At 38.1% G+C, this 27,093-nt stretch overlaps 1 protein-coding gene across 2 annotated transcripts; it reads right to left on the bottom strand.

Moving 5' to 3' along the window:
• LOC146333112 (AN1-type zinc finger protein 3 homolog) lies at positions 1-24,710 on the bottom strand. Of its 2 annotated transcripts, none has more exons than XM_084719616.1 (6): positions 24,341-24,710; positions 13,619-13,659; positions 12,761-12,949; positions 10,761-10,826; positions 5,992-6,204; positions 1-2,164 (listed from the first exon to the last, which is right to left on the bottom strand). In XM_084719616.1, the coding sequence occupies exons 1-6, from the start codon at positions 24,421-24,423 to the stop codon at positions 2,010-2,012; spliced, it is 747 nt and encodes a 248-aa protein (XP_084575742.1). In that variant the 5' UTR covers positions 24,424-24,710; the 3' UTR covers positions 1-2,009. The 2 variants fall into 2 exon arrangements, with proteins under 2 accessions (XP_084575742.1, XP_084575750.1); XM_084719624.1 differs by having other exon boundaries at positions 10,761-10,823.
• Positions 24,711-27,093: the final 2,383 nt, after the last annotated feature.

The raw sequence follows: 27,093 nt of genomic DNA, 5'->3' as shown, positions 1-27,093 counted from the left end.
TTTGTCTAATCCAGTTTATTCTTTCTCAGTAAAAGAAAAAGTTGGAAAGGGGAAGCAAAAAGTAAAGCAATGGAAACAAAAATATTGAATTTTTCATGTTCATCTTCCCATTCTATAACCTCATTACAACCAAATAAAAAGCAGCTCTACACTAAAGTGTAAGTGAAATGCAAAAAAAAAGGGGTTAAATAAGGTTTTCTTTAAGATACAGAATATTCATTCATTATGCATTATCTGTTCATTCCACAGTCCACCAGGAAAACGTTTGGAAAGTAATTATTTGCTGATTTTAACTTTCAGCACTCTGCTCAGCCCAGCGCCACCTCCCTCATCTACAGCAAGACAAGGGGAGGGGAGGGGTGAAATAAGGAAAAATAGAGCAATCAATAAGGGGAAAGATGAGAAAAGGAAAGTGAAAGGCAGAAGGAAGAGAATGCATGTGAGCACATAATGCTAGCTGGAAAGGGAAAAATATGGGGTTTTGAAGGGAGGAGGGACATTAAAGTACAGGTAAAGGGAGTGAAAACCAAACAATATGAAGTCTTGTATCAAAGCTGGCGCCAAATATCACCTTAAAAATGTGGATCATTGAAATGAAGGCCTAAGACATTATGATAAACCTGAACTTTAACAACCATCACCCATCTTAATAAACAGGAACCTCTGAGCGACACTCAGTCATCTCAGTTTCAGTCCAAACTCAACGTGTACAGCAACGTTTGATTTCACCTGCTTGTGCTCAATGTGAACAACAGCTGAGCACATAAAACAACAGAAAAACGTGTATCTGCAAAAGCATAATAACGTGTGGATGTGCAGAATGCAGACATTTCAGGTCCAGTCATAAATGGTACGCACTTTCATATACGTCATGTCCTGTTAAAGTTGTCTTCCTGAAATTCAAACACATCCGGCACGCGCATAATCCAAGCGGACATGTCTTCATGTGGGAGAGCTGTGGAGAATAAGGAAACAAAGACCGAGACAAGAAGAGGAAGACAGAGAAAAATCCACGAATGAATTAAGTCTTGATCAATCACATCCCGGTATTGAAGACAGATCTGTGCGCAATCCAAGGACAACCAGCTCACTCCCACCAGTATAATGGTGGACTTAACAGTTCTCACCCCAGTTTCATCGTCCACAACGGCCTCCTCAACAAAGCAGAAACACCTTCGGAACAATCTTAAAACAAACAAAGGAGCAAAATGTGTCCTGAGGAGGAAAAGAGAAGGATGTAAGTTGGTTGGAGGAGGGCTGAAGATTGGGCTCTGATATCCTGATAACCTGAGGCGGATGATTAACAGGTGTTTGTGTTTCTAAAAGTTTAGGATCAGGGATAGTGGACGGCCAAGGGGGTAAGACACTGACTTGAACTGAGACTGGCTAGCTCGGTTTGCTTCACCAAGTCCATGCTCGGCGCAGAGTACAAAGCAGCTCTGTCTGATTTTGAGGTAAAGAGCACAGTCTATAAACAGCGCCAAAGCTGAAGTGTACACAAAGGGTAACCATCCCTTCCCCCTCTTTCTCCTCCTCTTTGTCATTCTTTGTTTTGCTTTTTCTTTTTTGAGGTAAAGAGTATAGTTTTAAACTGGCTTCCGGGACAAACATTTGTATAAAGCGTTGTATTTCTTCTCTTCATCCTTTCATTCATCCATACTCTGCTCACACTTGCGTAGTCAGGAGCTTGCAAAAAAGTGAAGAAATCGTATATTTCCTTTGCTGTTTATTGTTCTGTCATTCCTGGGTTTTGGATTTTTCCAAAAGGCATCTTAGCAGCAGGGATATGATCAAGCCAATGGAAGCAGAAAAACAACCGGTACATGGTTAACAGTAGGATTTCAAAAAGAGCGAGCATAATTTAAAAGAAGAGGGTGGCGATTTGTATCCAAAAATCCTGCAAAAATCTTGAAAAAACAAAAATGAGAAGAGCAAAAGAAAAATAATCTAATCCCTGTTAGTGCTAAGACACCGTCTGAACACCGAGATTTGTTGGAGGTAAAAGCTGCTCAGGAGCACTCTTCTCCAATGCGCTGGCATGAGCGGCCCACCTTGCGGTCGAGCTTGACCATCTTTAGGACGGCCTCCTGGCGACCACGGCCCAGGTGGTCAAACAGACACTCATGTTGCTCTGGGAGTCGGTGGAGCATACAGAAGACATAACCTTGAGAGAGGCAAGAGAGGGACAGAGATTAGTTTGGCAAGTTCAGCTACTACCAGTTCAAGATACAAATATCTCTGTGACACGCAATGAAAAACAAGATTGAAGGATAAATACCTTACTAAAGAGATTGGGCAGATTATTTTTAGTGGGCTTGTATGAGGTACTTATCAATAGCCAGTGTGCTACCTACAGTAGATGGCTGCTGGCCCAGTGTGGAGAAGCTGAGAGAAGCTGAGAGAAGTAGCACAGAAGCTAAGCAATGTACAGCTGTGGACAGGGTCAGCAGCAAAAGATATTTTAGTCACTAAAAAGAAGGTCCACCTAAAAAGAAATCCACATCACTTTAAGTGCATTTACTATATTTTCATTGCTTTACTTTGTTGTAAGACAACCTTGTCTGACAGGAAACCAACATTATATAAGCCAAATATCACTCTCTCCAAACCGATCAAACCCCATATGCATTTTACATCACATAATACAGGTGTTGCTGGTCTATTGCAGCTTCTATCAGTTAGTTTATTGTGTAACTTTGGTGTTTGAAAATGATAGTTTAGACCCACCAAAGTCTCACCAGTTCTGTGAGGTAAAACTATAAATGGAGTTTGGTTGGTCTGGAGAGCGACACTTGGCTTGTGTAAAGCTGGTTTCCTGCTCGAAAAGGCTGTCTGGCAAGAAGGTGAAGTGTTTAAAATATTTTGAATATAGAGTACATTTAAACAGATTTTTCTTTTAGGTGGACTTTTTTTTTTTTTTCACCTTTTTTTGCACTCCTGTCTGCTTCTCCTAACTGAGGTTGTGCTGAAGTACCTCATACAACTGTACCCCAAATACTCATAACTATCCCTTTAAGCATGTATCTCTACATGCAAGTTAATTTATACAAAAAGCTAAAAAAGCAATAAATACTGTGCATGGTAATATCCCTTAAAATCTTCTTTTTTTAATAGCCAAGGGCAGATAATATTTACTGCTTTGCCACAGTGCTTTTGTGAAAGGTCTTGTTACCAGAGAAGACATTCTAGTTGATAGCTTCCTCTTTTGACTCTATTCAACAAAGGCAGACAACCCTCATCTCTCTCATTGACTCTCTGTCTCTACTGTAGCACTCTCAACAAAAGGCCCTGCCACTGTAGGAGGCTCGATAAGCTCAGAGAAGCTCGTTAGCTCTCATCGTCTTCAATTCATTCATTAATACACATAATAACACTGCTGGCATTCAATGAGCGGTGATTAAAAGCCCAGTTTGACAGCTGGTTGCTATGCAATTAAAACCTATGTGATTACAGCGCACACGAATGGATTGGAAAGGAGAAAGTTGTGTAACATTTGAAATTTTTAAAGGGATGCTGCTCAATACTACCCATAACCACGGGGCAACAGTGGAAATCAAAGCCATGTCTAGTTGCCTACAGTAATAAAAGAACAGTACAGAAAACTGTCTTGATGTTTGTCTACAGGGGTAAAAGCTTAATTCAAGATACTTAATACCATTTACAATATCTTATACATATCAGTCTATTTTAAAGCCAAACAAACAACGAGTCCATACAGACATTGATTTGCCAACACATTCAACAGTTCAGTTGAGTGAAAATAATTTGAATTACAGAATTTCAGACTCTTTTATGATACTATTTTCAAAAGTTAGAAAGAAAAAACTGTGGTTTTGTTGATTTAGAAACCTCAAATAAAAAAATCCACCAAGCTGTTGCTGCTGATGTTTTATAACCTTAACATAAATTGAGTTTTAAAAAATAAATGAGTTGGAAGAACAGTGACTCAGTGATATGAGAAAGCTTTTGGGTGATATGACGAAACCTATGTGTTTACAGTAAGTTTCAACTTCTCCAAGTTTTTGATGTATGAAATCCAGGCTGTCCTAAATATTTATTCCACCTAAAAGGTAAAAATGAAAAAAATCCACTTCATAAGAGTAATGGCACACACACACACATAAACTGTCCAGAAATCTTTTATAACCTCACATTACATTATGTCATTGTAGTAAGGACATTAATTAATAGGCTAGTTACTTAAGTGGATTTCATCATCTCTGCTGCTGCACAGCATGTAGGCCAAACGAACTAAAGCCACTGTGTGATTATAATAATATTACGGAGTGGTTATTTACTATTCTCAGTACAACAGCTTATTCTCATATACTGGCGCCACATCAAAGCAGATGTTTTAACTTAGTATTTTAATGACAAATTACTGTTACGAATTTAACCAATTAAAAATGCACATCTTTACTGGCTGTATTTGAGACCTTTTTGATGAGAACTGATAATTGTTATTGGGTGAAAAAACATTAAAAAATTTTATAATATACCCTCCATGACTACTTGACTACTTTAGTTAATGACTACTAAAATGCAGTAGTTGTGAATGCCCTAATGTACCACAACAATTGTTTAAATCAAACTCAAACTAAGAATAACACATACGTTTTATCTTATTAATTATTAATCCATTATTGATTGTTCATGTGTCCAACTCAACCCAATCAGTTAGGGAAAAGGCAAATGTACAAAATTTGTAGCCCTTGTCTCAGCATTATATATTTAAACTCTTGAGTATAAATTTGAATGATATTGTGTTTATGCTTCTACTGTCTACATGAATACTTTAATTTACTTAAATCTTAGTATTCTGTACAGAAAGTAAATATTGCAACATCAGTATTGAGATAATCCTGATTTAATTAGCATAATATTAATTTTGGTGTTATAGCTCAAGCCTGAATGCATCCTTTGGTTAATACTTCTGATCTGAAACGAACCACAATGATAGTCATACATGTTTATTTATCAAACAGTAAATGAGCTTGCAAAATGAAAGACAAGGGGAAGTACTGCCAGGAATAAAAGTCCTGCTTCTGTTGGATCTCCACATCAGAGGAGAACATGAATGATTTAATTGGCTTTTTTTAAACTCCAGCGTCTTTACTCTATGTCACACTTACAACTTGTCAGAATAATATCATAGTCACTGTGTAACAGCAGAAATCTACTGAGTGTGACAACACTGGATCAGATACTCAGCTGGAGCTATATTTTCCTCCCCATTTACAATCTGAAAAGCATTTGTGCTTTCAACTCATTATCAGACCTTCTTGGCTTACACTGTGAGACATTCTGCAGAACCATTAGCAAAGTAATCTACAATTACTGCAATAGTCAGAAATCACTATAATTGCCACCATTTCCCCTTCAGTCTGTAAAAAGCATGTTTTCATAGTAAGCATCGTACTATTAAGGATGGATGGCCCATGCATTAAGCAGCGCCTGGTGGAAAAAAAGGCAAGTCAATTTCCAATTTAGAAATTATTGCGTGGGTTTAAGCAGATGGTCTTTAAGCAGTGAAGAGCTGTGACTTTTTAAGCACTTTAATTTGTATGCAAACAAGTTGATTAGCAAGCCAAGTATTGGTTTAAACTGCATTAGTGTTCGTGGTAATTGGCTTATGTTTTATGTGCAATGTGAAACACTCAGGCTTTCTGTAATGGTCCCCCAAGGCTAGCAAAAGCACTCTGGTCATCGACATTTCCGTCAACACACAAACACTCGCACAAGGTAGTAGATTCATTTCATTGCAGTGGATGAAAAATTTAAAAAACTGTCAGCAAGTCAACCAACATGTACCTATGCATTCATGATGCCAATATTAACCACCAAAAAATTCATTTATAACCTCATACACATGCGAGACTGAGGTCTTTAATAACAGCTACCACTACTTTATGTGTGTGTTCTTGTTTTTGAGTGTGCCTGTGCAGGTTTTAAAATGTGTGTTCAGGTGTATATAGTGTCGTATCATCGTACCACAGCGACAGGAACCCAGCTCTTGCTGTACCAGCTCCAGTTTGGTTTGGCAGCGGTGGCAACGTTTGCGGCTCCGTTGTTTGGAGCTGCTGCGAGACGAGGATGATGATGATGCAGACAAAGATGAAGATGATGATGAAGACTCCTCACCCTCTGGCACTTCACCCACTCTTGCTCGTTTCTCGGGTGAAACGTCGCTTTCCGACTCTGAGGTTGGAGACACAAATACGTACGAAATTATTTTTTATATTTTAAATGATGGCTTCAGTTATTTGAAGTGAACTGATAGTCATTGTATTAGCTACAGTAGATGGCAGTCGACATGCTCACAGTTTGGAGAAGCAGGAGTACCAGCAGCGTGTGTGTGAAATGCGGATATAAAAACTTTATTGATGATGAATCCTGATGTTACTGTACAGTTCTGTGGTTTAAACGCTACAAATTAAAATATCTGTCTCTGAAAAGGCCAAACTGACCGGCACTCACTGCACTGCATTACTGTAAGTCATGATGAAGAGTCCAGATGCTGTCTCTCCTCTTCATCCCCTTGGTGTGCAGTTTGCTGTCTGCTGTGGTCTAAAACATCCTCACTGATTTAAACTGTCAGAGTGACACTGATGTCAATGATCTGCTGCCTTAATACAAAAACATGAATATCATACATCATTTCATCATTATATAGACTGAGCTGAATAAAGGCGAGGATTTTTATCCTCAGAGGACAATACTTTATTAAAGAAATAAACTATATTAACAATAATAATACTAAATAAATAAATAAATGCATATAAATTGCGACCTGGTTCTGTGGTGTTTAAATTTTGGTTTGTCATGTTGTTAGCTGAGCATATTTTTAATGCCAAGTGCAGGGCCTTTGAGGGTTTCTGGACAGTATTTGTCACTGTTTTTGGTTAATGTATTTGATTTAATAAAGTTGCATTTGAATTACATTTACTCACTTGAAAAATATCCCTTTAAGGTGCATTTTGTACAAATAAAAAATGTGCAATTAATTGCAAATAACAGATAGTCATGCGATTAATCGTGATTAAATATTTTAAGCAATTGACAGCACTAGTATAAAATAAGTGATTTAAAATGACTGACCTAATTCAACAGAGGTCCAGCCAATTGGTGCTAGTAGTCTCACAATTAGTGAAAAGAAGATCACCTGAGTACAGTGCATGTGTCCCAAGTAACTGTAGTATGAAGACATCTGTGTCTGGAAGGTCCAGTCACTGGTTAATCAGTATTCTTTGCTACAATTACACTATAAAGACAAAAGAACACCCCAAGCAAATCCAAGAAAAGGTTATTGAAAAGTATAAGTCAGGGGATGGATACAAAAAAATGTAAGTCACTGAACATCCCCTGGAGTTCAGTTAAATCCATCATGAAAAAACGGAAGGAATACGGCACATGTGTAAATATGCCTAGAAAAGGCCATCCTCACAAACTGAGCGACCTTGCAAGAGGGAGACTAGTAAGCGAGGCCACCAAGACACCTGTGACTACTCTGAAGGAGGTAACAGCTTCAGCAACTGAGATGGAAGAGACTGTGCATACAACAACTGTTGGCCGGGCTCTTCACCGGTCAAAGCTTTATGGGAGAGTGGCAAAGAGAAAGCTCAACTTGAATTCACCCAAAAGCATGTGGGAGACTTCATGGTAAAATGGAAGAAGGTTATTTGGTCTGATGAGACCAAACTGGAACTTTTGGCCACCAGACTAGACGCTATGTTTGACGGACACCAAACACTGCATATCACCACAAATATACCATCCACACTGTGAAGCATGGCAGTAGCAGCATCATGCTGTGGGGATGCCTCTCAGCAGCAGGGCCTGGACGGCTTGTAAAAGTAGAGGGTAAAATGAATGCAGCAAAATATAGGGAAATCCTGGAGGACAATCTGATTCCATCCGTAAGAGAACTATGACTTGGGAGAAGATTTATTTTCCAGCAAGACAATGACCTGAACCATACAGCGAAAGCTACACAGAAATGCTTTAAAGACAACAGGGTGAATGTTCCGGAGTGACCGAGTCAAAGCCCAGACCTCAATCCAATAGAGAATTTGTGGTTGGACTTGAAAAGGGCTGTTCATGTCCAATTACCATGCAATCTGACAGAGTTTGAGCAGATCTGCAAAGAAGAATGACACAACTGCAGTGTCCAGATGTGTAAGCCTGACTGAGACCTATCCACACAGACTCAGCTCTGTGATTGCAGCCAAAGATGCATCTACCAAATACTGACTTGAAGGGGGTTAATATTTATGCAATCACTTATTTTACATTATACATATTCATTTAATTGACATTACTTTGTATAAAACTGTTTTCACTTTGACATTAAAGGAAAAAGTCAAATTATATTGACCATGATTCCATTAATAAAAGCAATAAAAGTGGAAAACATCTAAGGGACACTAGGCACTGTATGTCAACTCACCAACAGCAGCTAAATTGATTTGACAAATTTATGACTGAATCAGTCAGACATTTGTGACACAGACAGATATGGAAATTTCAAAATAAAGGTGCATTTTAATAATGACACATAGCTCCATATTTTCAATTTGCATTGATCATATTTGATTGCTGAACACTGAATCAATATCTCGATGTATTGTTACACCCCTACTAAATGTGGTGTGCACTTAAACTGATATTGATTTGTTTAGGTGGGCCTTTTTTAAGTGTCTAAAATACATTTTGTTGCTGTCACATCCACAGCATCCAAACTCTCCAAACTGGGGGTCTGCCGAGCAGCATCTACTGTAGCTAACACAGTGAGTACATCATACAACCCCACTTCAAAGAATCTGAACTATCCCTTTAATATTTCTGTATTTTTCACAAAGGCAAGACATCATGGATGTACTGTTCATGCAGTGAGCAACTGAAAGTCTGGAGCCAAATACAACATGAATATTTAAACCTTGCTAGTTTAACAGTGGGTATTAGACATCATTGTTTTATATCTATTGGGCCAAAAGTTGTCTATGCAAAGCATTCACACACTTCTTTCCCATCTGTTTATTGTCAACAAAAGTTATTTACTGAAAATAAAGTGAACAATGGCATAATAGCAAGTCAAAATGTTCATCTTACGCAGAATTTGAAAATGCCCAGTGTGAGGTTGCACTATATGAAAAATTCATTCTATGTTTCAGAAATCCAAAACTAAGAATTGTGAAAAAGGCATAGATAGCTGTGGAGAAATCGGTTTTCTGTTGTGGACAGATACAGAAGCATATGAAGGTTAATCGACCGGCAAGAAATGTTTTTAAATATTTAATCTACCAATATACTTGCAGCTAAACCTTCTCCACTTTTTATTACTCTCTTACCCACGTAATGATCCAAAAAGCGTTCATCTCTTGTGTGTCTAGGACAGCAGCTTCGGCTTGAATTTCAGGAGAAAACTTAGGACCTCCAATAATAGGCTCCATAACAACTTTCATTTAACACATAAAGACATCATCTCTGATTTAATGCGGTCTGCAACTGGGGGAGAGAACTGATGATGGCACAATGGAACAAAAACGCTTCTTAAATAAAATAGGCGCTCGGGAGATGAATGGTTCTCCTGCATTAGATTACAGTCAGCCCAGCACCTGAGACAGGAAGAGCATGTAGCGAGTTCCAATGGTCGGCTGGAATTTCAACTCAGCTTTTCTCATCAATCCTGCAGACTTTTTCCCTGGCCCGGCCGAATGCTGATCAGCGCTCAATAAATCTCTGAGAACTAGGCCAAGCCGAGCAGCCAGATCCCCCCAGCCTGCCTCATCGATCCCTATATGTGTGAGAGTATGTGTGTCTGTACATGTGCAAGAGCATGTTGAGGAAAAAAACTGTTTCCTCCATGCCTGCATTTTGTTATTCTGGCAAATCTCTGTAGCTGATTCACACCAGCAGACATATCAAATTTACATGTGAGTAAACAAAAAAAGGCAACACATTTGCACTTTGAGCTGATTATAAATGTAATAGGTTGCACAAACCAAAGCCAAAGTGTATCCAGGCTATTAACTGAAATACAGAGAAAACTGAAGCATCAAGTCAGGCACAGGACAAGATTTAAATTACGCTGTGTGTGCATGTGTGTGCTCACATGAACCTGCTGCATTAGACAAGGGATCAACATGTTCACACACCAAATCAAGTGCTCACGTGTGCGAGTGCAGCAGGTTGTGTCACCTAAGGTTGAAAGGACAAAACAGGGAAAAAATACACCAGAAGAAAATCTGCAGTGTTTTTGAAACCTGCCTTGTCCAATTTATTTTAACCGCCTCATGCTATGGTTTGCACACCTGCACATGTTTGAGCTCTGTCACAGGTGCTTCAATGCGATTCATTTCTTCTATAATAATTTAACTGTGTTTCTTTGATTTGTGGAATCAAACACAGAACAATGCGACAGTGCTGACCAGTGAGCTACAATGCTCTTTTCTTTATCTTATGTCTGGTTTATTATTCTGTGCACCTACTGCATATGTATATGTATATCTGTAACCAGCATTAACTCTAGTAACCTTTGATTGGCTTTATATTTGCACTTTCTGGCAGACACACTCTGTTGTGTCCCCATTATCCTTCCCTCTGCTGTTTCCTCTGAAAGAACAATTAACCTGGCCATTCTGAAATCAATCCAGTGTCACTGATGCTACCGGGTCCTCCACTCCAATGCTGTAAGTGGACATGACAAGCAGCACAGTGCAAAAGACAATTATGGACATTGTAATGGTAGAGCTGAGGCATACCTGACTCAAAGGACCGTTTTGTGGGAGTGGAGAGTGAACTGAAGACTGCGTCTGTGCTGGATACTTCTGAGGGAGACATATAGAAAGAAAAAAGAAGAGAAATAGAAAGAAAATAAGAAATTACGACATTAGATTCTTTCGTCCAAAATATATGGGGTACAGACGCAGTGTAGCGTGGCAGCTGCAGCATGGCCACACCAGACTGCGTCCATTATAATCAACTGAAACTGCTCCTCTGACCACAGAAGTGGTGTGCACTAGACGTCTGCAAGCCTGTCGGGAACCAGCCGGGCTAGGGCTGAAGTTTTTGGCCATGCAAGGCTCTAGTGCGCACCCACATGGGCAAAATCCTTAGTTTCATACAATGCATACATAATCATGCATATGCTCCCACTTTCACTAAACCAAATATAGAAGCCAAACAGTCAAGACTGACAGATTGGGTCACATGTTAGGTTGCCCTGAAAGGAACAGAGTTTATAATCGTAACAGCCCGCGGGGCTGATGGAGAGTCTTCTGGCGGTTGCCCGGATACTGCAGTACCGTTTTCCACACGGTAGTAGGATGAAAAGACCGTGACTGGGGAGTGTGGAATCCTTTATTATGCTGTGAGCTTCTTTTTTTTTCACAGAGACTGTGATAAATATCTGTGAAGGAGAGAGCGTGCATGTATACTGAAGACTGAAGCCAGCCAAGAGACGGCTGACTGTGGGTGGAAAAAAAAGATTTCCACCTGATCCTGATAAGTTGGTTGGAAATGTTTAAGACTAGAAATGCAGTCGAATGAACACATTTCACCTTTACGTGTAGTGCAACTCTGTTACTTATAACTTAAATATTAATGGCTTTTGACTTGACTATTTTCTACAGTGGTGATATTAAACATTTCCTTACCTTAAAAAAGTAGCTATAATTCGGGCTGCAACTAAGAATTATTTTCATTATCAATTAACCTGCTGATTATATTCTAGATTAATTGATTAATTGATTGGTCTATATAATAATGAATAATATCCATCCTAGTTTTGCAAAGTCCAAGGTGTGTTGTCTTGCCATGATATAAAACAGAGAAAACCAGAAACTATCCATATTTGAGAGCTTTTGCATACAAATTAATCGATTATGCAAACAGTTGGCATTATTTTTCTGTTGATTAATTCATCGATCAGTCAACTAAGCATTGCAACTTTAGTATTATTTACTGGGTTGGAGTCCTGTAATCAGACTTGTACCAGCTCTAGTAACATAGAATATGAAATATTTAAGCATCAGTCAATGAACAGCTGAGGCTGAGTCATTTTATTTGGTTCCTTACTGAGCTTAAATATTAGTTAAGTGGAAGTTTAAACGTGATGGTGCATAAATAAGCAAACACCAATGAATGAGTTTGTTAGTTTTTAGGTGAATTACATGTCAGTTCTATTAGGGTGTACTTACAAGCTCCTGCTGTACCAAAGGAGCAGGTTTATATGTGGAAATATTTCCACAATTCCACACATCTATTTGGTAGCCACTTTACTGTCCTGTCCAGGACCTGCCACAAATAACCTTGTCACTGTATAGCAATGACCGATGCTCTGGCGATTGTAGGTGTCCTCTTAAAACCTTCACTTCTGAATGGTTACCCTTTCCTATCATTCTCTCTATCTGTGCCATGAGGACAAATATAGCCAGGGCGCTGCAGCTGCTGCTGCTGCTTCAGCTGGCAGAAACTAGTAGCAGTCTTCTACAGAAACATGCCCTGGACAAAAAGCTATAATACTCTGTAGTGGTTTTGACCACTGATACTAAAGCTTGTGCATTAAAACACACTACACACACATTAAACATAGCCTTTAAGTTATTCACCTCAGAGTGGGAGTGCTCCACTCTTCATAGGTTCAAAGAAAAATGGGGCAAAAATACATCTGTCAATAAACTATGGCTCAAGGCAAGTCACTCATCTGGAATAATAAAGAGGCCCCATCCCAACTGATAACATTTATTTCAGACTATCTTACCATCCTGAGTAGGTAGAGATGACGCTCCCTTTTCTCCTGGCGAAGGGTCTCCTGGTGTGTTAGGCATCACCATCAGTGACTGACTTATGCTGCTATTTGTTTCATTACAGAAGATGTCTGCTTGGCTGCTGCTGGCGCTCGAAGAGGCCTTTGGGGCACAATCATCATCTGGCTGTTTCTTCTGAATGTCTGCAAAAAGTCAAATGGTGATCTGTATCAGCTTTGGAGTATGAAGTTGTTGTTAACTTGGACAGTAGGCCAAACAAGTGTGGCAAAGAGGGGACTCAGGTGCATCTTTGGATGATGTTCAAGTTCATCTAGAGGCTGTTTAAATTGAATTCTTAGGTAAATGGACGCAGTTTTCAAGTCATAGCTCCCACACTGATTTTGTCAAAGGATGAAATGGGACAAAATATTCTGATAAGACTTGAGCAGAAGTTCCACATTTGAAAGTATTAAATCAGTAAGGACAAATCTGTCACCTCACTGGTGAAAAGAGGCAGAAAATACTTACTGCTTCAGAGTTGTTAAACAAATAGCAAGAAAGCAGCGTTAAATCCCAGCTGGATAGAGACAATGTATACGAGTTAATACTGAGAAAATGGTAAAATGTCCTTTCTTTAAAACAATTTCATAACAATCTGTATGGTAAACATATCATAGGGGTGAGGATAACACTCCACTTTACCCAACTTTCTTTCTCAGACTTGTTTCTCCATTTTTCGTCATTTCAAGGCCTTTCCAGCACAGCTACAGAAGTGGAGACAGTCTTTGACCCCTGCCCCCCAGCTTACTGTACAGCATACACCGATCTATGATCAGTTGACCAAACAAGCACACAGAGGAGCAAGAACTTACCTGCAAAACATTTTGAGCAGAGATTCATAGTTTTGCTCGACCTGAGGAAAAGAGCAGAGAGGAAAAGCAAATGTTTAAATCAAAAAAGGTTGTATAAGAGTTCCAAAAGATGCATGTGCCTTTTGGTGGTGGGTATCCACACAGCAAGAGTTAACATGTTTTCATGACCGCAAGTCCCAGGCTGAGACTTGATTTCTCATCTGGGTTCCTTATAGGGAAAAGATGAAGAGCGTGATCCAGGCTACAGTATTAAATTATTTACTAAATCCAAAGCTGCCACGCTATGAAGCTGTCAGGGTCTAAGCAGACTAGCTTGGAGGATACATCAACTGAGATATGACTTTTGTTTAGATCTTTTTCTGTACATCCTCCAGCCCATACAGGAATATTAAATATTCAACTTCCAAGTAGAAATTAAAAATCATACACTAATTTAGTGAATTTTGGATTATTTAGACAACAAACACTCAAAGAGGTCATTTTCACTATTTCACAAATGCTGACTGTGAAAAGCAACAGGGAGTCATACTGAACGAGTGGCTGCTGAAGACTGTCCAGCATTTCCAAGAGGTTTAAGAATGACAGACTGTTCTCAGGAGTTGGTTGACCACACTAAGACTAAACGTAAGTAAATACTGCACTGATGTACAGCTGCAATGATAAACAATTAGTTGTCAACTATTAAAAGTGAATATTTTTTGGTTTCATTACTTGACTTAATTGATTAATTAAGAATATAATGAACAGATTAATTGACTATAAAAATGATCATTGGTTGCAGACCTAGGCTCAGGCAGTATAAAAGTATTATGATATACCAGGGTATTAAAAAATCCCATCTGTATGATTTTCAGTGCCATCCTAAAGGTACAGGCTCCTCTTTTAAGTAAACTGATTTAAGAGGCACTGTATTTTAGTGTGCAGCACATGCCACCAGGGGTCAGTGTCTGTGCTGCAGTGCAGCTGAGCAGACAAACATGGCATCTGGAGGATAAAGTTACAGGACTAGTAAAAAAGAAGAAAAATGCCTCAATTTGGGAGTATTTTGGATTTAACCCTGAGGATGAAGGGAAGCTAATACTGCAAACTACTGACTGGTCAGAGCTTTGTATTGCAATTTATTCCATTAGTGTCGTCCCTGCCCCGACACTTGATCCTAATCCATCACTCATCCATGCAGCAAGCATGAGAGAGGGTGAGTGTTCGACTGATTATTGTTTGTGGTGATAGAGACTGACAGTAAAGCAAAGGAGAGCAGTGACATTGTTGGTCTAACAGCATATGTGCAGTGACAGCACTGTAAATGTACAGTTTAGGTCTGAGTTTGTCAGCGATTTAAGACTGCAGCTTCTAAACACTGAAGCAGAGCTCCTGTGTGTGTGTGTGTGTGTGTGTGTGTGTGTGTGTGTGTAAAAATTCTACTGATATAAAGTTTTTTACATAGATCTATCAGGAATTTTATTTCACCTGTGGTTTTCGTTATTAGTTGTACTAGTGATTATATAACATGATTCAATAGTTATAGGTAATGGTCACTGATGAAGGTCAGTGGTCAGTGGTCAGCAGTTGTCTCTAACTAAGAAACACTGATTCTGTACAATACAGGAGCAGTGGAGTAGAAAATGCCAGTATGGTGGAACAAGTCGGCTCAATTTTGTAAACAAACAGTTGATTTCCCACAGAAATTTGAAGGCTTCTAGTCTGTGTGTACCTGTGTATGTGCTGGCAATGTACACATCTGACCTGACAACCACTCAACTGATCTGAGGGGCCGAATGTAGAAAATTACAAACCTCGTTAACTTGCCCTCTTCAACAGCTACAAAAGCTTCTAATAGCAGAATCATTCACATATGTCAATAGAAAAAAATCTTATTATTACCTTAACATTTTTTCCTTTTGTAATAGACAAAGATCACTGATATAAAATAGCTGTTGTTGCAGGGCTGATCATTGAAGCCTCGCTGATTTTAGTGGCACAAGTCTTTCACAACAGATGGCTGTAGCTTTCCTCTGAGAGGGCTCCTCTCATTTCCTCTCCAGCCCTCGTCCTTACTGTCTGCGCATCGAGCGTGACGGTCGCTGCTATCAGTCACATTCTATTTATTTTGGGTGCTTCGTTGCACACCTTTGTCCTCATTTCTAAATGTAGGGTCAGCTGCAGTCAACCTGCAGGCTGTCTGTCAGTCTGCTGGTGTGTGTGGTCTGGGGTATAAAAGAGAAAAGGAGGAAGCAAGAAGTAAGGATAGAGAAACTTCATCATGGGACACAGGCGGGAAGGAAGCTGATACTGGGTAAACAACAAGTCATTTCCTGTTGTCAGCCCCACAAATCAGAAGTAATCAAACCACAGATTAATTAGGGAACTACAAGAGGTAAGAAAGGGTGAGAAAAAACATGCATGCAAAAACTCACTCACTGCATGCTTGTTAGGTTGAGTGAGGTTTGAAGAGAGAGCACACAATCAGTCTATTTCATAGTTGGCCCACTGCTGTTACTAATGAGAACATCTGATTGGAACAGACAGGAAGATGGGCTCTGTCGCCTTCATAATGCAGTTTGAGTGACACGAGCAGTAAAATTAAAAATGACTTCCTAAATACAGATAGAAGTCTGCTAATAGAGAGTATTCACAGACATTTGTCAGCCACACACGTGGCTGAATAAGTTATTAGACAAAGGTTCATCTATCTGGAATAAAATAGTGACAGAAGAGGGTTCACCTGTGGAGGAGAGATTATATACTACAGTTCTACTGATACACCTGGATAAGGGCTGGGGTGATTCATCCACGTAATCAACATCATCTGTTACTAAAAATAGTGTGTATAATGTGCTTCGGAATGAACCGCTGTGCCTGGTCTGAGCGTGGATTCAGAAGCTGCAGCTATCTAACCTCGCAGGTGGGAGTATTTTAAAGGACGCTTCCCTATAAGCATCACAAATTGGTCATGGCTTATCACAGCACACAACTGTTTACTTTTTTTAAGTACCTAAAATAAAATATGTTTCTGTTAGTAACAGTCGCGTTAAATTAATTTTCTTAATGTTTGTTCATTGTTCATGTTAACAGTGGCCTCTGCATCGCTGTTGTTAACTTTACACCATGCACCATATTCAGCTGTTTTGTTTACTTTATCAGTCATGTATGACTGAGAAAATGGTTTAAACTAACGTTCCAGACTGCTGCTACAATCTATGACTGTTGTTAGTATCTGTAAATTGTTTCAGTTATTTTCCTTGCTCCATACTGATGCAAAAATACCAGGGCTGTCAAAGTTAACATGTTAATAACACATTAATAACGCATTAACACCACTAATTTTTTTGAAGTGTAACTAACACAGGTTCTGTTACATTGGCCTGACCAATAGGTTGAATCAGAAGTGAGCTTCCCTGTCAGCCGACAGTGTAAACAGGCTTGTGTATTTAGGCAACTGGCTCAGTGCAAAGAAACAGAGGTAAATAAAGAGGCACCTAAAACCGACTTGAGATGAAAACTTTTCATTATCATGACAAGTAATATTACTGTACACTTCTGTGGTGCGTGATTTTTTACTCCAAGTCTGATCTCTGTACTTTTAAATACTTAATTACTTCATGCCGACTGATCACAACAGCGAAGGCAAGATGAGCTGCAGAGGGGAGGAAGTGAGGGGAGCGTATGTGAGAAGTACTGACCGATATAAAAACTTTATTGATGATGAATCTTGATGTTACTGTATAGTTCTGTGGTTTAAACTCTACAGATTAAAATATCTACAAACGTTCGTCTCCTCCACAAAATGTTTGTCACTGAGCTGCATTATTATAAGTCATGATGAGGAGTCTAGATGCTGTCTGTCGACTCAAAAAACAGCACGCACATCCAAAACTGATGAGTACTGGATGCTGGACAGAAGAACAAATACAAAAATCATAAAAATAGGTCCGCACACCAGAAACTGCTCCTTAGGACACTTTAATAGTGTCACGCTGTCTGTCCTTTTCATCTCCTCTGTGTTTGTCGGTGTGCAGTTTGCTGTCTGCTGATGTAAATGATCCTGTTGCTTTAATACAAAAACATGAATACTGCGCACCTTTTCGTCTTCATATAGACTGATCTGAATAAAGTGGGGATTTTTCACCCCAGAGGACAATATTTTATTAAAGAAATAAACAATAATAATGCTAAATAAAAAAAATCATAAAAGAGTGGCCTACTGCTGGTTCTGTAGTGCTGGAATTTTAAATCTGAACCCCACAGTTCCATAGAAGCTTCAACTGACTATTCTATTGAAACTTTTAGTGCATTTTGGCCTCAATGCTAAATTGAGCAGGTCAGTGTTATCTGTATGTACAGTGCTTAACAAATTTATTAGACCACCACCCAATGTAAGATTTATGCCACAGCTGCCCTAAATTAACAGCATCAGTAATTACCAAAATCATCTTCTATGTTTCTGTAATGGTTAATACACCAGTACGTAGAAGCTCTTTAGTTTTAAACACTAGAAAAATATCCCTTTAAGGTACATTTTGAATAAATAAAAATTTGCAATTAATCACAATTAACTACAGACAGTCATGCGATTAATTGCGATTAAATATTTTAATCGATTGACAGCACTAAAAACTACATTTGCCAGTCAATATCTTAACTGCATATTAGAGTGGTGATGAAATAAATCCTTGTCATGACCACTACAAGTTTTAAGTCAAGTTCTTTGGTAAAAAAAAAAAAAATACTGATTCTCCAGTTCAGAGAAAAGTGTTGACACAGTGATTAAATTAATAGGGATCACAGCAATAATTATTATTAAAATAAGAGGTTCATTATTTTTCTTATCAGGCATCTGATAGTGAGGGCCTATGACAGAAGAAATTAGACTAATTTTAAAATATGCCACTATTATCATTATTCTAATATGCGGTATGTGTCTATTTTTCAGGATTATGATCAAATAAATATTGAAATACTATTAAGGAGAGAAGTAAATGAATTGTTGTACTAGTCAAATAATTGTATAAATCTTAACATTAGTTAGATTAGTCAACAAATTGGAGAAGTAATTATTGTATTAATTGTTTAAGAACTAATCATTAGGTGCAGCCCTAACCTGTAACATGTCCAGTAGGTCTGCTTTGCTTAAAGGGCCCTACAATAGTGCCGAAAACCTGCCATTTTTAATTGAATAAGCTTTCTATACGTGGCATTTGGTGGCATAAATATGCAGGTTCTCCATGTTCCTTTCCAAACAGCAAGAAAAGTGTCTGAGGACATTATACATACATATCTGAATAGTTTTATAGCAAATTGTTAATTTAGATTTCATGATAGGCAAGGTAGCAGTAACCTCACGACTTGCACAGGTGTGCAGCTGCCTGGAATATAGACAAATAAGTGGATCAGAGGCCTCTTAACAAAGTGAGATTAGTTGAACAGCAAACTGCCGTTTAAGCTACACCGTGGGGTTTGTGCTATACCTTTATGGTACTGTTATAACAGTCCATTATAATGCAAAACCTGACAATGACCCTGGGTTGTGTCTTTCACTGAGTGCATGGAAAGGTAACACTTAAAAGTATTCGCTAAGGCAATTTTTCATCACTTTACTTCTGCAATGCACCCTCTGCTAGCAATGCATTCAATACTTCTATTGATCAAAAAATGTTTTGTAATGAACAACAATATAGGGTTAATTAATAAACTAATTGATGAGGCAATTACCTGACTAAACCAGCAATGCTCTGAAGCGTTGGCAACAGAAATCCACACTACTTTCCAGCATTATACATCTTTTGAGCTAATATGAATACATTACAATGACGTACTGTACCGACACAGTAATGGATTTCAGAATTTTTTTTCATCATGTGTCTCACAGAGTTTACTAAAAACAGGAAACACATGATATAAAGTATATCTGGACTATGAAAACAATTTTTCAGTATAATGGAGTGTGCACAGGTCTGCACAACTAAACAAATGTATATCTGATGATGTACTTACTGATACATATTTTGGTACATTGTTTCTACCAAGGTTTACAATCTTTTTAATGTTTCTAAATGTATTAAGTCATTGCCAGCAATTTTAGACTGTTTAAAGAAAGTTGGATTTGTATTTTTTCAGGTTTTAAATTGCCAAATGCACCCCAATCTGGTTATTCAACATACACCCAACTCTCTTTCTCAGTTGATTTCAAGAACACTTTGTAGGCTTATATCACAATATATACTGCATCTACCAGATCTTAAAACTTGACTTCACTATCCAACATTGAATAGATTGGATTGATGGTAAATAAAGTTAGATAAAGTCATGTTTGAATCTTAAAATAAATGTAACATTAATGAAACCTCCCCCAAAAACCCATTACTTGATCAAAAACTAGCAGCATCAAACAGAAGTTGTGTCTTTAGCTAGTTTTTAACAAGCAGAGTATCGGGACATGATGTTCAACTTAATATGTGAGGCAAGTCCCAGTTTAACTGCTCTTGACAACCTTGACAACATTCAAACACAACTGAGTACATGAAACACACACAAGAAGATTATAAATAACTAGTCTTCGGTTATATCTTTTCTAGGCATGACAAAATTAAATGCTTTAAAAACAGAAACCCTTACTGGGTGTGAAAAGGATAAAACAGTACATAAAAATCACACTTCTGATTACCAAACCTAGCTGTAGTACCTATCTGGATTTAAATTCCTACTAAACAAGGCATTCAGTATGTTTTCTTATTTATGGTTAAATTTAAAAAACAGTCTGTAGTGCTATCAAATTATCTCAAATCCAAATTTTGATTTACGGAAGCACACTGCAGCGGCATCAACATTTAGAGGCCCAGAGATACCTCTTTGTTATCTGATTTGAGAAAAAGTGAACAAAAGGGTTCTTTCTTTGCCACCACTGTCAAAGACCACTTTGAGAAAATCAAGCCTTCTGCTCTCGGAGGGAAACAACAAAAGGAAGTACAAGCAGTAAACTCTTACTGAAATGTCAGATGCAATTATTGTCTATGAGCCACAGAGCACCAATCAAAACGATACATGGTGCACCTGAATGTGCCTCTTCAAAAACAAGTTTGAGGCAGAAAGGGACATGAGGATGTGGAAGTCAAACTGTGTAACAGAGACACATGAGGAGTGATCGGCCTTGTGCTATGCACCAAACCTGAAGGAACTTGCATTTGAAATGTTGTCATTCATCATGCTGACAAGTCTGCAGCGTACAAAACTTACATGTGAATCCTATCTATTTTTCCCATTCCAAACCCAATGACACAATGTAACAGACCTCCTGTCCTGTGGCTGATACAAGGACCCACACACTTTTCACAACAAATCCAATCGAATTCAGAGGCTGGATTCCCACACTAAACTGTCCCTTTTTAAATACAGTACAATTTGGGAGGACATTATTAGGGCATCCCTCAGTCAGCATACCTTCATTATCACAAAATGCATTGTGCTCTGGTTACTTGTGTACTGAGACAACCTGGCAACACTTTTAGGGATGTTTTGAGGTGCTCTTTAATTACTGGTAAGTTGATCACCTCGTAAGGTACATGGACATCTTCCCAGAGACATTACAAATAAGTGAACATTATGTGGATGTATTTAACGTTAACCTGGTACACTGCTTGGAAAAGGTCCATTCTGTGGTTATCATAGAAAAGTAAGAAAAATAGAAAATGTTTATGTTTGAAGAGGTGGAAGCACTACGGTTTTTTTTCTTTAACTTTTTTAAAGACTGAGATAAAAAAAAAAAACTCTGACAGTCAACCTATCAATCAATCACTTTGTTCTAAAGAATGCGTCGCAAGAACATGGGTCTTTAAAAGGATCCCTGAAATGGGAGTTTGTCAGTATGTAAAGTTTACCTTTCAGTAGTAATACGCAAACTCACATTTTGTGTAAATATAATATAAATAAATATAACATAGTCCTCTTCTGCCTCTATAATATGGCTCTGACTTCTGGGTAATCTTGCTCAGCTTCCTGCAAGTGACGACCCGTTGTTCATATCTTCCCTAAACGGTTCATAGTTCCCGTTGAACTGAGCATTTTTCTACAGTTTGGAATCATGGCTAAATACCTTGGGCCGTCCACTTCACACGGAACTACAGGCCAATCAGAATGTAGCCTTTTACTGAAAAAGTGGACCGGACAGAGTGATACAGGAAGCTGCCAAGAATGATGTCACAGAGCGCAATGTTAAGAGATGAACTCTAAAAGAAAGAAAAACAGTCAGGAAAAACACTTAAGTAGTCCGGTTTCTTATCGGATAGGGGAAGTGTGTTTTATAATCAGGGTTGACTCATATTCAGACAATATTAAAATTAACAGCACTTCTGTTAAATTTGGTTTAAAAAATAAAGTTAAAAAGGTCATCTCTCACGTCACAATGTCTTTATCTAGAAATATCTAAAAATTTAATCAAAATAACATTCAAAACTACTGCATATAGCATTAATTTTGCATTAGTGCCTGGGTAAATGCTGGGTAAAAATAACACAAGGACAGACAGACTGATTTCAAAATGAGAACAGTAGTGAGAGTAAATGCAAGAATCAGTGTCCATGTAACAGCTGTGACTGCTGTCTAAAATGGGCTTGCTCAGAAGAGTTGCAAAATTGGGGCAAATCATCACAATGTGAGACTAGACTGTTGTAAATGTGAATTACCTTTGAGAGCAAATGTGAAACTTTAGTACTTAGTTTTGATATTGAAACAAGACTCAGAGGTGCCATGATTTTGGCGCAGACTCAACAGATATCTGGAACCCCAGTGAAGTGGGTCATCACGACCTCATGAGAGAAGACTTTGGAAGTACTGTATGTTCACAGAAAATACTGTTACTGGTGACAATGGCAGTGTCTTAAGTGTCATCATTTCTATGCAGTCAGTGTGTGAGCTGTCATCTCCAAACAGATCTCTTCCAAAAACATGCAAATACTGTAATGAATTAAATACTTCAATGTGCTTATGCAGCTCTATAGCTAATCCAAATAATCACAGGGGGAAGAAACTTTTTTTTAATCTAGAAAACATAGTCTCCACTGGCCTGGCTGGGTTGATTAGTCCAGTGATAAGAACTTAGTTGACAACTATTTTGATAATCGATAAGCTGTTAAAGTCATTTTTAAAGCAAAACTGTCAAACATTTGCTGGTCTCAGCTCCTTAAATGTAAGGATCTGAGCCTTTTCTTTGTAATTTATGATAGTAACTTTAGAGTTTTTGGACTGCTGATTGACAAAAAAAAATTAAGATGTCACTTTTGAGCTCTGGAAAATTTTGATGCACTTTTTTCACAATTTGCTGACCAAACAATTAACTCTGTCTTTACAAACATAGTACAGCAAGCCTCTATCTAAAGTGGGACCTATGTACCAAACTTAGCTTATGGTAAATTGGTCCACCAAATGCAAACCACTGTGTACTAAGTACCACTGTGTGTGTACAAACACAGAAAAAAAATCAATCTCTCTCTCTCTCTCACATATATGTATATATATATATATTTATATATATATATACATATATATATATATATATATACATATATATATATATATATATATATATATACACACACATATATACATATATATATATATATATATATATATATATATATATATATATATATATATATATATATATATATATATACACATATACATATATGTGTGTGTACATATATGTACACATATAATAATATGAAAATATATAATAGTGATAATAATGTATAATTGCAAAACAATGCTGCAGTAATTATCAGTCCTTTTATAAAATAAAGAAATAATAAACTAATTAACCTTGTAATATTACAGTAGATATCATCACAGTCTGGTACAGTATTGAAACATTTTTGAGATATCTGGTCTATTGTTACATCCCCCATATATATGTGTGTATATATATATATATATATATGCATACACACATATATGTATATATATATGTATATGTGTGTGTGTGTATATATATATATATGTATATATATATATATATGTATATATGTGTATATATATATATATATATATATATATATATATATATATATATATATATATATAGTTTGGTAATAGATACACTTGCCTGACACCAGCAATATAATGTTAAGTGTATGTCAACAAATGTTACAAAACCTCACCAGATCTTGGGTTCATATGATTTTGTTGTAATACACTTGACATAATAAAATGTACTCGAGGCTTTATGTGTTCAGGAAAACTTGAACAAACACACTGTGTCAACGTTTGTCCATTTTGTTGGCAGTCACTGCAACTATGTGTCAGTATATCAGCACATACCCTGCTGATTATCAGCTAATTTGAACAGATACAACCATCAGTGCTAGTTTCCACCCATGTCCAGTTTATGATTTATCAGCTGCTCTATGTGGTTTCTTCAACCGACGGTTTCATTTATGAGCTGAATACTTTAAAACTAGCCAGTTTATTAGCGCTGTCACACCTGTCACATTACCTGGAGGGCTAATCCCACACGGCTACCCTGCTCTCTACCTCTACAGGAGAAGGTTACCGAGGCCAGCTGGCGTTAGCTAGCAGCTAATGCTACAAAACAATGGGGAGGGGGGGTGTAATAACAAGAAAAGCAGCTCATCCCTGTTTGAGCTGCTAACGCTAGTAGCTAGCGACTGTGCTAGCTACTGGCAGAGAAAGAAAGAAAGACAAACAAGATATTTGAGAGGTATTTCGCCTTACCCCCAGAAACCACAGGGGCAGCGCGGGGGTATAACGTTAACGTTACTCGGAGGCTTGCTGCCCTCGCTCCCCGTGTCCCCCATGTCGGTCTTCCGTGAGAGGCTCTCCGCGTAGCAGGTGAATCCGGGGATGGAGTGAGGGCCTCGTATTTGCGTTAGGATCCCCCTGTCTTTGATGAGTACAGAGTCAATACCCTGGCCAGATTATCCTCACAAGTTTTCACTAGACGAGGAACGATTTGCCGACACGAGCGGCCACTGTCTCTGTGAAATTAAAACAGTTTAAATCGACGTTGAGACAGCGGAGCCGTCAGAGGCAACGACGGATAGAGCCACCGGGGAATCCTCCTGGGCCGATCAGCTGGAGTGAGGAGCGAACCACTGCCAGAGAGGGGAGTGTGAGGGCAATTGCGCGGCCGAAAGTTAAACTGAAGTGTTTGTACTTAATACTGAGTGACACAAAAATACAGTATTTAATAATTTACAGTATCTACAAATTGAAATGCTATTTGAACTCAGTAAATGGTTCATTTTAAACGTTTGGTCTTGAGTAGGACTAGAGTTAACATGGTATGATCCGTACAAAACTCTACAACTACAAAGCCCACAGCTATTAACAGCCATACTAGAAGTAGTAACATGTAGAGTTTGGTCCACAGTTTATTTATTTTCAACAGTAATATCTGCTTTTGTTGAGCTGGACACATATTTTAGTTATTTAAATATAATATCATCCTTGTTATTGGGAATGTCTCTTGCTTAAAAAAAAAAGAATAATAGAAATGCATGTTTTTCTGCTTCCTAAAAGCAGAATAATGATGAAAATGTGAAATCCTACTGACATTAAGTTCTTTTTTAATGTAGGGTAATAGAATTTACTTAGCAACAGGTGTGTAAAAATGTACTCTGTCAGGAGGTAACAATTTATAGAATATTGCAATATCACAATTTTTAAAAATGTCTCAATACCATACCAGACTGTGATGATATTTACTGTGATATTACATGGTTAATTATTTTATCTTATTTTATCCAAGGACTGCTACTGACTGCTGCATTGATTTTATTGAATTTATTTTATTGACACCCTCATGTCAATTGAAGGTTGAATTAACCCGACTTTCAGCCGGCATGCAGGTGAGTAGATAGCTGGATTCCTATTGGCTGGCTGCTAGCTTCTCCTGTGATGTCATGATGATGTCACTGGTCAGAAGTTTATAAATAGAGGCTGAGACGATGCTATGGACTGAGCTAGTTCTCCAACAGACATGACTGATGTCATCATCTGTGCCCTTCAATAACAGGGCTTTCTTCTTTTTTTCTTTTTTTTTTCACAATCTTAGATTTAAAATTTAAAATTTTAGGTCTTTAAAAGTCTTAAATAGGTAGGTATTTTAGATACAAGGTTATAAAAACGTTCAGTCACATCTTAAAATGATTCACTTGTTGTGGAGGAGAGGTCAGGTCCAATATAATTCAGATAGGACTGCCATAAAACCTGTGGCTTTACGTGACTGATGATGTAAGTCATTGGTTGTCAACCTGGGGTCCAGGCCCACCTTAGGGGGGCGCCAGAAATCACAAGGGGTCCTCAAGACTTTGTGTGTTCTGAGGTCCACAAAATCAGATTTGCACATGTTGACTGATGTAACTGCTCTGATTTTTTTTTCTAAAGTTCTGTGAGATCAGTGATGATGTCACAGCTGGATTCCTATTGGCTGTCTATAAGCTTCTCCTGTGATGTCATGATGATGTCACTCGTCCAGAAGTTTATAAATAGAGGTTGAGAAGATGATATGGACTGAGCTAGTTCTCCAACAGACATGACTGATGTCATCATCTGTGCCCTTCAATAACAGGGCTTTCTTCTTTTTTTCTTTTTTTTTCACAATCTTAGATTTAAAATTTTAAATTTTAGGCCTTTAAAAGTCTTAAATAGGTAGATATTTTAGATACAAGGTCATAAATAACGTTCAGTCACATCTTAAAATGATTCACTTGTTGTGGAGGAGAGGTCAGGTCCAATATAATTCAGATAGGACTGCCATAAAACCTGTGGTTTGACGGCTTTTACACTTTTAATATTTATTAATTTTATCTGATAAATAATGTTATTATGAATGCTTGTTTATTTACTGTCCCTCGGGCAAAACAAGTTGAGAGTCCCTGGTTTACAGAATGTTAAGACTGTTTCAAAGCAACTGAGAAAAGCTGGAAATAATTAGCTAATATTTTGTGGTTATTCATCATGAAGATGCGTGAGTCAATATTCAGCTAAAATATGAAAAAAGAGATTTACAAGAGGAAAATACTAATATAAAATTATATATGATATATAAAATAATAAAAATAGAATGCTAAAGAAATAAAATAATGAATAAAATATTAATACACTTTTTTATTATAAAGAAATTCACATATGGGCGGCACAGATGGGCTTGCCTCACAGCAAGAAGGTCCTGAGTTCGATCCCTGGGCTTGCTGGGGTGGGGCCTTTCTGTGCGGAGTTTGCATGTTCTCCTCGTGTCTGCGTGGGTTCTCTCCGGGTTCTCTGGCTTCCTCCCACAGTCCAAAGACATGCATGCTAGGTTAATTGGTGACTCTAAATTGCCCGTAGGTGTGAATGTGAATGTGAATGTGAGTGGTTGTCTGTCTATGTGTCAGCCCTGCGATGAACTGGCGACTTGTCCAGGGTGTACCACGCCTCCCGCCCAATGTCAGCTGGGATAGACTCCAGCAGCCCGCGACCCTTAC

This window comes from Lutjanus erythropterus, chromosome 1, assembly GCF_056507025.1.
Source record: "Lutjanus erythropterus isolate fLutEry1 chromosome 1, fLutEry1.hap2, whole genome shotgun sequence".
Taxonomy (NCBI): Eukaryota; Metazoa; Chordata; class Actinopteri; order Lutjaniformes; family Lutjanidae; genus Lutjanus; species Lutjanus erythropterus.
The sequence above is the reverse complement of the archived record's forward strand: the minus strand, read 5'-3'. Positions and strand labels throughout refer to the sequence as shown.